The sequence below is a fragment of the Ananas comosus genome, linkage group 3 (assembly GCF_001540865.1).
Source record: "Ananas comosus cultivar F153 linkage group 3, ASM154086v1, whole genome shotgun sequence".
Lineage (NCBI taxonomy): Eukaryota > Viridiplantae > Streptophyta > Magnoliopsida > Poales > Bromeliaceae > Ananas > Ananas comosus.
Genome location: NC_033623.1, coordinates 16,305,343 through 16,318,265, shown reverse-complemented (window position 1 = coordinate 16,318,265; position 12,923 = coordinate 16,305,343). Strand labels below are relative to the sequence as shown.

Here is a 12,923-nt window from a genome sequence, read left to right as displayed (position 1 = left end):
GTTGATCGTTGGAACACTATGAATAATGCTACCATGCATAGTACAATGTACTATAAGATATCTGCAGCTATGTATTGTTAACACGTAAAACTAAAGTGTAGATACGTGATGAAAAAATGGCCGAAGCGGCCAAATAAGTCTCATTAGGTGAGGCAGTTCCGGAAAAAAAGAAAAAGAAAAAGAAAAGAAAAGTAAAGGAAAGAAGCTTCAATCATATGTGTAACTAAATTTTGAAGTGCATTGTTTATGTTGGAATCTTAATTGAGATCGAAGAAAGGAACTAAAAAGAGACATAGTGAGGGTTACGAGAAAAAAAAAGAAAAAAGAAAAAAGAGAAAAAAAAAAGAGAAGAACTGCAGTAACACTAATATGATTCTTAGTAGAGAGATCAGTGCACCAACCATATAGAGCCTCTTTTCATCCCCTTAGAGAATTCGTCCAACTGGATCGATGGCTCCGACAACATAGCACGATAGAGTTCTCTCTCGAAACAATTCATTCTTCTGAGCGTCTTCACACGGCAATCAGATTCGTGCGGTTCTCTACGAACCATTATTTCTGAGCCCGCATATTCCCAGCTTTCACCCGCAGAATAATGCGGCGGAGTTTCGATTTGCATCATGAGTTCCGTACTCTGAATAAAAATTACTCCTTGGCTCGTAACATTTCGTTTCCTTCTAAGAGGTCTGCTTCGGATCGAGTAAACACCTTTGGAAAGATGGCAAATGCTTTGGATCTCTTCAGGAACTCTTAACTTCTGCTGGATATAGGCGAAATAAGCCGCTCTGTCGCCGACTTCCGGCCGATCCCACAGTCGTAGTTTCGAGAAATCGGTGTCTGGGGCCCACAATCTCGGATCAATCTTGTGACAGTTCTCTAGATCTTCTAGAATTGATTCCATAGGTACGTTTCCTGCATAAGGCCACTCATGCATGTAGATTTTCGGATGGTCAAGGAATTATAACATAACTTTGCATATTACTTTTGGGAAGATATATAACATCTTTGAATTGTAACTGAATTTTCACATTTTGCATGCAGTGACACAATTATGGCGGGCGCAAGTATAAATTTTTTGTTTTTTCCTTCACGTTTCTACTTACACGAGTTTTTTTTGCGTGCGTGAAAGACCTAAACTGATAGCTTTATTAAACATGAAGATACGTAGAAAAGGTAAAGAATGCGGAGAGACTAACGTATGAAGAATTAGCCTCTATGATATTTTATTAATTAACTACTTGCAAATAGAAAAAAATATATCAGCAACGGGGACATTTACGTACTCATCTGGATCCTACCATTGACGAGCATGAGATGGTGGGTAGGTGTTAACAGGAGGAATGTTATGAGCAGCCCGTAGATTATAATACTCTTTGCCATTGTAAAGCAGAGGAGGAGATTGAGATGAGAAGAAGATGAAGAGTCTTTCCTATGAATATATATTATATATATGTATATACAAGGCCGGAAGTTTACGTACAGTAAATGATCTGAGCCGTTAAAATTGATGATTTGGTGTTTCATCAGAATTTTTAGATAAGCGATAACTCTGCTGCTCAAGATTGTTCCAACTTCGGCTCAATCTCAGCCGTTTAAATCGATTCCGTGTATCACCGCAGATCAGATAAGCGGCAACAACTTCGTGTGCATAAATATGATAAGGGCCGGCAATTGACCCAATCCGCTTTGAATTTGTGTGCATATCGTGACTCCGTCACAAAAATTAAAGAGGAAAAAGGTCACACAGGTTATTAACTTGGAAAAAAAAAAAAGAAAATAAAAGCCTAACCCTATTTAACTGCGAGTTAGAGATTTGTGAAAGTAGCTAGGATTTGTGCGGAATTTCGAAAAGAGAGGATTCATACAATTTTTAGAAAATAAAATATTTTATTTCTATTTAAATAAAAAAATGTTATATATTTATATTATGTAAATCTTATTAATAATGAGTTTCGTTACAGAATAATTTATGTGATCCTATCGAGAATAATAATATTTATTTATAATTTAACATATTGTTATTCTAATGGTTTTCATAAAATTTGAAAAATAAAAAACAAAAATAGAAAACTAACTATGACTTATGAGTTATGAGACCGTGTCTTTGCAAATAGGGTTAAACAAATTAACACCCTGAAGAACAGTCAAAAAACACATAATCGCGCTTTGGGTGCGGGTGGGGGGAGGGGGGAAGAAGAACATCATTGTGCGGGGCGTGGTGTTTGTTGTGAAGTGGAAGAAGAGTTCTTCGTAAATGCGTAAAATTAATTAGCCGCCGTTTCTGGTGCAGAATTAGAATTAGATCTCTTCTACTTCTGCTGCTGCAGCGTTCTTTTTTACCAGAACAAAATGCCGTCGTCGGAGGGACGCCCCCGGCTGCCGTGCAGGACGTGGCTGTTCGTCAACGCCGCCTCCGCCCTCACCGACGCCACGCGCCGCCGCGACGGCACCGTCAACCGCGCCCTCCTCGACTTCTTCGACCGCAGGACCCCTCCCAACCCCACCCCGCTCCACGGCGTCTCCACCTCCGACCACACCCTCGACCCTTCTCGACCCCTCTCGGTCCGCCTCTTCGCCCCCCACTCCCACCCTTCCTCCGATACACACGCCCTCTGCCGCCGCCTCGCCCGCCGCATCCCCGCCCGCGTCGTCTCCGTCGACTACCGCCGCGCCCCCGAGCACCCCTTCCCCGCCCCCTACGACGACGGCGCCGACGTCCTCCGCTGGATCCGCTCCGGCGCCCTCCCCGACTCCGACCCCTCCGCCCCCCTCTTCCTCGCCGGCGACAGCGCCGGGGGCAACATCGCCCACCACGTCGCCCGGCGCTCGTCTTCTTCTCCTTCCCCTTCTCCTCCGGAGGCGGAGGCGGAGGCGGTCGCGGGGTTGGTGGCGATCCAGCCCTTCTTCGGCGGGGAGGAGGCGACGGGGTCGGAGGAGCGGCTGTGGGACAAGGTGGCCTTCGGGTCGCGGGAGCGGTTCGAGTGGATGTGGAGGTCGTTCCTGCCCCCCGGATCGAACCGCGACCACCCGGCCGCCAACGTCTTCGGACCGGGACCGGGACCGGGCTCGCGCTCCGGTTCGGAGGACTGGACCGGGTTCCCTTCCACCATGGTGTGCGTCGGCGGGTGGGACCCGCTCCAGGACCGGCAGCGCATGTACGCCGAGGGGCTCCGGAACGCCGGGGTCGAGACGCGCCTCGCCGAGTACCCGGACGCCATCCACGGCTTCTTCGCCTTCCCGGAGCTGCCCGAAGCCCGGAGGTTCGTCGACGACGTGGCCGATTTCGTGAATCGGACGGTGGACCGGATCAGGGCCGGGCCGGCCCGTCCGGATGCGTGAACTGTTGTTAGTATTAGCGGTCGTTTCGAGGCAGGCCCCATCCCGTCATCATTTGTTGTCCGTCTCTCTTCGTTGCTTCTGGAATTGTGTTTGTGTTTTCCCCGCTGACGAAAAGTCGCGGAACCATCCTCCAACTATTAGATTAGTCCGTAGTTCATCCTCCTCCCAGCATATTTCGACTGTAATGTATTAATAAATAAATAAATGTGCCTAATGAATGTATGAGTTTTGTCTTGTCATATGGCAGCCTTTGCAAAGAAGCATGGTTTTCTACACAAGTGCAAATGATGTAGGGTAAAGCAGCAATTAGGTTGCACCCTGATAAAATAGTGTTTCATCATCATTAACAACCAAAAAGACTAATCGACTACCCTCAGGACAAAAGAAGAGAAAGAAAAAAGAAAAAACCAATACAACACAACACAAAACAAAACAACTCTTATGACACATTGGCCGTTTGGCCCCGCCAAGGCTACTGCAGCTGCTTCCAACCAGCAGCATCATTTTCTCCAGGGTTTCTCGCCGCAACGAACTAAAATAAAAGTATTCTACACTAGCAAATATTACTCAAAATACAAGAGATTGCATTTAAGATACACTGATACTTATACTGATGCTCATCGAATATCAAGTTGGTGATGATTAATCATCAAAACCAAACGTCGATTAACATTCCCACAAAATTCCCTTAGAGAGAATAATAACTCTGACAGTAACGGCCAAACAATAATGATATAATGAAGCAGATATAAGCAGCTTCACTGGAACAATTTCACCGCATACAATATCAAAATAAAAGAGTTGAAAAATATAACCGAAATTGCCCAAAGGACAAAAAAAAAAAAAAAAAAAAAAAAAAAAAAAAAAAAAAAAAAAAAAAAACCGGTTAGAAAGAATAAATAAATAAAGCTTAAGCACCCTGGTCAGGAGCAGCTAGCTTTCTCCTCTGCTGATGCTCGGCGACTTTGTAATCTACTACCTCCCTAAACAAACCTGGGTTAAGCTCGCAATCTTTACTCCCATAAACTGCAGCTTGCACACCGGCCATCAGCTTCGCAATCTCTCTACCAGAAAAACCTTCGGTCTTAGCTGCCGCCTCCCTAATTATATCATCGGTTATACCTTTAATCTCTATTTTTTGCGGCTGGCGACGAAAAAGACTAAACCAACCACGCTTTTTATTTTCCCCGGCCTTTGCAATGTACTTATCCAAGTAGAGCTTCAGCAGTTTAAACCTTTCCTCTTCGCCAGGGAGAGGGAATTCGAGGACCTCATCAATACGGTCGCCAACTGCGGAATCAAGATCACCTGGCCGGTTGGTGGCAAGGGCAAGAACAATGTCTTTGGATTGGTCCCCAGTGCGGAAGAGAAGGGCATTAAGGGCACTCCGTTGGGCTTCACTCATATATGTCTTGTTCCGCCTGGAAAAGAAATAAAAAAATAAAAAAATAAAAAGATACAGGATTTTCAGTATTTACTTTGATTTCCAATATATAATGCTTTTGTATAAACAACAACATAGGCAAGACACGGTTAGATTTGATTGGCCCAGACCCAACCAAGCTGAAGCTACTATAATTGTTTTAAGCCCAAGCACGGTCTTACATGTCCGCGACAGGCCGGGTCAAGTAGGAAAATTCCTGGCCCGGTTGAATCAACCAAAGAATTTGATAACCGGCCTAAAATTTCTCTAGCCTCATTGTTGAGATCCGGCCTGGCATAGTGAACCAGGTCGGGCCTAAGCCAGCCCATAAAAAAAGAGGCTTAGTTGAGCTGGCGTAACCAATGTTGATCGGGTCAAAAATAAAGTAAAACTGAAAATTGGGAATTTATTAAATAATCGGTACATTAAACGCAAGTACATGTTACTTCAGGTTTCCATGTTGAGGAAAGTGAAGTTTTCTAAAAATACTTTGAGAGACTTGCAATTACATAACTAGTGTTAATCTAATAAAAGAAAGCAACGGAAAATAAAGCTTTCTAGGGTTCATCTCAGGAATATACAAGTTTCAACTGGTTTTTATCTTTTTCTGGATAGGAAACTACTTGAAGTTGATCACTTACTCGCACAAGAAGGCATCTGCTTCATCAATGAAGAGGAGCAAACCCCTATTAGATTTCTTGGCCCAGTCAAATAGTTGATGTATCTTGGTGACCGCTTGTGATCCCAATGGTGCAACATCCCCACCAGTCATCAGAGCATAATCTAAGCCCTAAAAACAGCCGATCAAACAGTTAGTGAGCAAGATAAGAATAATGACACTTAACTTATCGTAATAAACATACGTAAAAGGTGACTCACAGATCTACGAGCTAGTTCTCTTGCTGCCATTGTTTTTCCTGTACCAGGAGGCCCATAGAAGAGCATGTTCCGAAATGGGGCTTGATGGGCCTTTGTATTAGCTGTGGCATCAGCAAGCTGTTTGATTCTTTTCTGAAGGGAGGGATTCAAGATAACATCACCGAAACCATTCCCGTTCTTTCCAGGATTGTTTCCATTGGTAATTCTGTTTGATGCTGAGCTTGATGCTGAACTTGATGCTGAGCTCATAGCACGAGAGAACAAGCCAGACCAAGGGTATTTTCCCCGTGATGACTCTCTAATTAGAGATGGCTGGCCCAAAATGCGGTCCACATACCCCCAAACAACTCTAGCACCTTCTCTGCAGGATTAAGATGTGCAAAACAACGGTCATAAAAGTCATATAAAGTTGGCAACTGCAGTAAAGGTAACACCGTCATCGTATTATTTCAGTATAGATGGCCCGTTAATAGGAATATCAGCTGGAGTTCAAAGGTTCCTTGGATGCAGGCACAGTGTGTGTAAAAGTAATTAGACCTTTTGACGTCAGGATATGAGAGATTTACTGATGAGACTCGGTGCCTAGAGAATATATTTGCAAATCTCAGGTAAGAATAGGAAGCTTGCAACGACTTAAATAAAGGCGCTAATATTCATCCTATAGTTCGGCATATGAATATTGTGCATAAACTGCCGAGTATAAAAGATTCCTTAGACCCGAATACTCTTAAAGGGTTACTTTTATAGGTCGATGGAAGTGTCAATTGTTTACTGATTCCAAAAACAATTTAATCATCAATGTGTTTCTCGACGACCAATGTTAATACATTGATGGCTAGATGGCACTTCTTATGTAGAAGGATAGGGGCAAGGACAAAGGAAAGAGCAGAACCCTATTTGTGTACATGTAGGAAGATTGCAGCCTTAATTACTTTTGATCTTTCTACATGCAAATAGCAACAAGTAATTTCATTACATTATCAATAACATCACCCACATTAGCAGTGATTGCCAGCTGTTTATAATACAAAATAATACAAACGGTCATCAATATTCGAAGTTTTGTTGTTATCGGCTACAGTGTACAAGGACTGATGTTAGATCAAGAGCGCCTCAATTGGAAAGGGGGGGAGGGAGGGGAGGGGGAGGACCGGGAGATAAGCTCAGGCTTAGTCTATGGCACTAAGCTGGCAACTTGCAGAGGAAAGGAATATCTTATAGGCAGCCTATAACAAACCTAGCCAGCCTTAATCTCTCCCAGTTCTCAGCTTTCTATGTTGAAAAGACATTTTTAGTCAAATCTTTGCGCCGGTTACAATTTACTAAATAAGCACTGAAAAAGTTAAAACTTAAAAGTGTTGGTAAGCGCAAATCTCAAATAAGGTTAAGACCCAAAAAATAAAGGCTAGTAAACTAAGCTTAAATATTACTGCATTTGTAATAAACAAAGTCCACAGTTACAGTAGTTTGTTACATATTCTGACCATACACCAACTTTTCTATAGCTTGGCATTTCTCCAGTTCTCCACCTATTTAAACCATAAAACCAAACACCTTTATAGATGAACCTCAAGAAAAGAAAATAACTGATCTAGCATATAATAAGGAATCGATCTATGCACCGAAGCCAATTAACAAAATTAGGCCAGAAAAGAGTGGGAAAAGAATACATGAATTTCTATTAACAAATTACCTGGTAGTATAGATTCCTGCAGCAAGGGCAGTTACACCCCCAACAGCAACAACTAACTTGTTCTGATCAGTTAATATTGCCCGCAATCCACCTGAAGATAACTCGAAAGAAGAAAAAAAGGGCACATCATACAGCAATTAAGAAGCGCACGTTAACCAAAATAGTAGAATATGCATTTTAAATAGGTATATGCAGCACAAAGACAAAACACTCAAAACAATGCTAATGAGTTCTTCTATCTAGATAACATTAGCATAAGAATAAGCAAGAATGATCAAGCAAAATAAGCCAAGTAACCTCAGTTAGGTCTTCATGACCATGGCAACAATTGGGAAAACTGACAGCTTATATCTATTCATAAATTCATCTGCACTGATGTCTTGAATATACTTGTTGTAATGGAGAGATATTGGCTATGAAATATCATCCATCCATCAAGATGATTTACAGTATCTATATTGTCACGTTGACCAACAGCTACCATCTCACCAGGGGACAATTATTTTTATCTGTTGTGCTAAGTCATAGCTTCTCTCAATGTTATCAAACACTTTTCCCAGTCAAAAAACATGAGAGGCATCCTAAGCAAATTTGCAAAAATGAAAAATATAATAGTAAAAACATCTGCAACTGGAATGTAAGGAATCTAATTTCACCATGTGAAAATATGAACCCAAGTAACAAAAGTTTGGAAGAAGTTTGAAAATAATAAGTAGATAATCTAATTTCACCATGCCAGAAACTGGACTTGTAAAACAAGAAGTCTGTAAAAACAACAGGAATTCGTTGAAACATGGATATGTAAGTAAAAAAGTTTGAATATAATAATCATAGTGGATTCGTCAGTGATGTAATAATGTTACTATGTTAGCACCTCCGACATGTTCAAAAGTTGTGTTAATTGCCGAGATCCATTTCTCTCTCTCAGCATTCGCTCGCTCAATCAGCATACGTCTATTAACTTCTTCAGCTAGCTTAGCTTCATGTGCTCTTCCTTCCGCTTCTGCCATGGCCCGGACTCTTATAGTCTCACGCTCTATCTCTGCCTTCTCCTTCTCTGTCTGTCTTATTTGGGCTTGAATTTGTTCTTCAGTAGCACGACGTATTTGCTCCTGTCGGATTGATGACTCTTCTTGCATTTTGACAAGTTCTTGATTTCTTGCTCTTTGGCTTTCATGCTCTGCCTGTTTTTTTTTAAAAAAAAAGAGTAAAATACCCAGGAAGAGAAAAAGCAATAAACAATAGGTTTGCTATTAAAGCAACAGCATGCCTGCATCCTTTTTCTTGCTAACTCATCTTCATAGCGAGCCATTTGGGCCTTTGTTTGTGCCTGCTGTTGAACTAATTTCTTCTGCTCTTCATAGATCACACGTTGCCTATCCTGCAAAAAAGTATAATATCATATTTCCATACTCGATAGCGAATGGCTTTTAATGCAACAGACCAACTATATCCTCATGAGAGTAAATATTCATTAGACTTTTGAATTGATTTTTATTACAGAAAAAGACGTTTCTTGATTCCAAAGTTAGAAAAGATACTCCAATGTGCGTAGATCCAATAAACTAAAGAGGTTCAACGGCAGAAAGGCAAATTTCACAAATAAGTAATGATACAGCATACGAGATTAGAAGTATGGTTAATTGTTGGCTTAGGTGATCTCCTCATTTAAAAGTTAACCATAAGGCCTGAAATTAAGCAAAACAGAAAAGTAAAAAGAGATAAAAGTTGTACAAGAAATACTACAATGCTCTAGAGTTAGAAGAATGTTTGAGGAACCATTACCATATCATTCTTTTCTCTTCAATTGGCCGTATACATGAACACAAGTTAATAATCCTATACACAATACAAGACAAAGAGCAACCATCATAATAACACAAAGAGCAACCATCATAATAACACGAAACCTTAGAACCAGGAGAAAATGTGCAAGGAGCAACTAGATGCGATATAATATGCCCAATGGTTCTCGTGATACAGCACCATTTGCAATATTTTCTTCAATGTTTCTCCTCAAAACAAGATTTTATAAAAGCTCCGGACTTGGCAATGGAATAGAGGTTCCATTTCACCAGTCTCCCTTTATATATCAAAAACTGATTGAGGCTGTTTTTTTTTCTGAACTAGCAACAACAAATGTGCGTAGGAAGCATTCTCGAAATCAAAGAGCAAATACATTACAAATTTCAAACCAATTAATGTTTAAAACTCATTAAAAGGATGACCAAAAGTTGCATGCGATCTTTTATTAAGCAATTTGACTAAGATCATGATCTTACAGTCTCGTACTGCGCTTGCATGACCTGATACTCGGCTTTCTTCGCTGCCAATTCCACCTGCCGCGTCTCTTCTTGCTTCTTCATCAGCTCAAACACCTGAATCAACACAAATAACGAGATCAAAACCTGCCAACCTTCTCCCCCACGAATACCAAGAAATTTGGATCAAATTAGAGAACAGAGATCCACACCTTTTTAGCATTAGGCGACTTATTGATCTCGTTCAACGCCGCCACGCCCCTCTCCAGGGGCTCTGGATCGAACCCCGCCGCTGTGGTCCGAGGGTTATCGTTACGAGCCCTGGGCTTCTCCGGCGCCTCCTCCGCCGGAGCGTGGCCGGTTCCGGGGGCCGCCGGAGACGGTGGCGCCACCGGGGGCGAGGAGGAGGAGGAGGAGGAAGAGGAGGAGAAGGGGGGGAAGCGGAAGGGCCCGTCGGCGTAGGCACGTTCCGCCGCGAGCGCCACCGCGGCGACGGCGGCGGAGACCACGGTCGCCGGAGCCCTAGCCATGGAGAATAAGGGGTAGAGGAGAGACCGGGGTAGGAGGTGGAGCCGGAGAGGAGCTGCGGAAAAAAAAGGGTTTTAGAAAGGGAGCGTTGGAAGTGTAGGGTTTAAGGTTTTAAGGTGAGTGAGTCGTTAAGGAGAGGAAATTCCTTTGTAGCCGTAGATCTTGGTTGATGGCGGTGCTTGTCTGTTCGATGAGGCTTGCAGCCCAAGACAGGAAGTTGTTGTTCCATGGACCACGCTCAATAGACCGGGCCGTAAGTTTTCTTCTTTTGCCGCAAACCAAAAAAACCTCAGCTGCGGCCACTTAAAAGGTTCGAATTTTTATTTATTTTTATCTGTTACCCACTATAATATTTATCATCAATGTGTTATCAGAGAGATTGAGAGAGTGTGTGCGCACGCGCGCACAGTATTACTATACTATCAAAAGTATAAGCGAATTGTACTTTCAACTTTTCGGCTTTCTATCAAAAATTATAGAATCGGAATAATAGTAATCCCTTTATGATTGAGTGGTTACTCTATAATAATAATATTAATTCAAATGTTATAAATAATTAAAAAAATTAATCCAATTATCTAAAAATTTGAAATATCAACTCTCTTATATTTTAGAAAGTATGGTAACTCTACTATATAGAGAGAAAATATCTGGCTATTATACTATCGATAGCACAAAACGCTTAGTATTACCGAGTTTTTCAAAAATTTTCATCATTTCTATCTATTAAATCATACTATTCAACATACCACTTACTTAACCTTAGAGAATCATTATCATCCTAATAGCCATTCCTTCGTCAAAGAGCCGAAAACCTAATAGCATCAATGACTTTGTGTTATTAATAATCTAGAAACCTAATTATATATATATATATATATATAGAGAGAGAGAGAGAGAGAGAGAGAGAGAGAGTTATAAAGTTTTTCAAAGCCTTTGCGTGAAACTTTATACAGGCAAACTATCCAGATTTTTTGCTACAAACTAGATAATGATTTTTATGTTATAGTTGGAGGAATTTTATAGAGCTAGTATAAGCTTATGTCTTATTTGGTGCACTGTCTGTTTTTTATTTTATAAAATATAATTTATATTAAAAAAATTTAAAAATGGATAATACATTCAAAATATTTAATTAACAAGAATGAATATTAAAATAATTTATTTGCTTTCATTTTTTTTGTGATATTATTTTTTGTAATAAAAAAAGGTCCGTTTAACCAAAGTCTATATATTTCCATAATAATAAAGAACTAAATCCGAAACTTAAATGATTGTTATTATTATTATTATTAAATTTATGATGAAGTCCATATGCACCGACTGATTTATTTTTTATGTGAAAAAATAGGAGCCTACTTATTTTTTAAAATTTTAGGTGCAACTATAGAGATTATATGCCAAATGGCTCAAATTCAATCAAAAGATCTACAATACATTAGATTAGGTTAGGTATTGACGTAAATTTATCATAGTAGAGCAGCTTTTAACACAACAAGGCACATACTTGTCTTTTTGCTCCTAAAGTAAGTTGTTATTGTTCATCAATATTTTATCAAATACATATTGATTTGAGAAAGCAAAGTTATATTAGTCTTTAAACAAAAAGTTCAGCTAAATTAACTATCGTACTAATAAATAAAAGGATTGGTGGTTAATATCCAAGGTCTCAAATTTGAATCCCAATTGATTCACATTTTCAGTTAAGTTTATTTTCAAAAAAAATAAACGAAGCGGGTAGCATGATATTTATTTATAAAAAAAAATAATAAATATTTTCGTAAAGATTCCACACAAACTCTGCATCCCACTAAATTTTGTTTCCTAATCAAATAAATTATACTTTTAAACTAGTTATTTTTTAAAAAAGTAATAGAACGAATGATTAAAATTTATTACTAATTAATACGAACCATGATTAGCTGGCTGATTAGCTGGCATCTTGGCTCTAATTCATGTTTCTAATCACGTGCAACGCACGTGGCAGTGTAGCTGGTAGTGGTAGCAAGTCAAGCCGCTTCAACCGTGTATTTGTGGTCGAGCTCGAGCCGTGTAGGGATCGCTTGCGGCACAAGCATACTCTCTTTCTCCTTCACAAGAAACGTCCAGCTGTCGACCACCCCATTCGTCAAAAATTTCCTGTTCGCTGTTTGCTGATGGCTGAAATAGTTAAATCTGGTCCGCTCAGAAGCCCGGCGCCGAATCGAGCGGTGTTGCCTGGTCTCAGTCCACCACATGGTTCGTGGACCCTACAAATTATCTGCAACGAATCCCACCCTTTACCCTGGGATCATTACGGTCCGTCAACTAGTCGGATCGGGGCGCGTTTTCTTTTATTTATTAAAGAATCTTACACAAATTCGTTAAAATATTAAGTAAAAAAATTCAGTTCATATTTTGTTTATTTACTAATGAATTAAAAACGAGCTGACTTGTGAATAATAAATTAAATTATTAGCCTTACTATAGTTTAAAAAATAAAAATAAAATAAAAATAGTATTTGAATCTAATAATTAAAATTTACAAAATATGAATTTTTTATATTTTTGTTGGCCTAAAATTTAAATAGTAAAAATTTATAATATATATATATATATATATATATATATATATATATACATACATGAGTAAGCTAATTTCAGCTTATATTCAATTTATTAAACTTTTCAAGCTAGAAAATTTAGATCGTTGCTCAGCTTATTTATTAAACAAAAAAATTAATTTTAAATTAAACACGAATTGAATTACTAACAGCGGATTTGATTAGTAGAGTACCAAATTTCTTTTTACTGAGAGTTC

General features: G+C 39.8%; 3 protein-coding genes across 3 annotated transcripts; 1 reads left to right on the top strand and 2 right to left on the bottom strand.

Moving 5' to 3' along the window:
• On the bottom strand, positions 249-1,512 carry LOC109707366. Its single transcript, XM_020228597.1, has 2 exons — positions 1,284-1,512; positions 249-912 (listed from the first exon to the last, which is right to left on the bottom strand). Exons 1-2 carry the CDS (start codon positions 1,378-1,380, stop codon positions 389-391), a joined length of 621 nt encoding a protein of 206 aa, XP_020084186.1. The 5' UTR covers positions 1,381-1,512; the 3' UTR covers positions 249-388.
• LOC109707365 (probable carboxylesterase 18) lies at positions 2,195-3,578 on the top strand. The gene has a single exon (XM_020228596.1). It carries the CDS (start codon positions 2,350-2,352, stop codon positions 3,337-3,339), a length of 990 nt encoding a protein of 329 aa, XP_020084185.1. The 5' UTR covers positions 2,195-2,349; the 3' UTR covers positions 3,340-3,578.
• Positions 4,203-10,235, bottom strand: LOC109707363 (ATPase family AAA domain-containing protein 3-B-like). The gene is made up of 8 exons (XM_020228594.1): positions 9,808-10,235; positions 9,617-9,712; positions 8,605-8,715; positions 8,209-8,518; positions 7,335-7,425; positions 5,642-6,002; positions 5,404-5,552; positions 4,203-4,760 (listed from the first exon to the last, which is right to left on the bottom strand). The coding sequence occupies exons 1-8, from the start codon at positions 10,123-10,125 to the stop codon at positions 4,250-4,252; spliced, it is 1,947 nt and encodes a 648-aa protein (XP_020084183.1). The 5' UTR covers positions 10,126-10,235; the 3' UTR covers positions 4,203-4,249.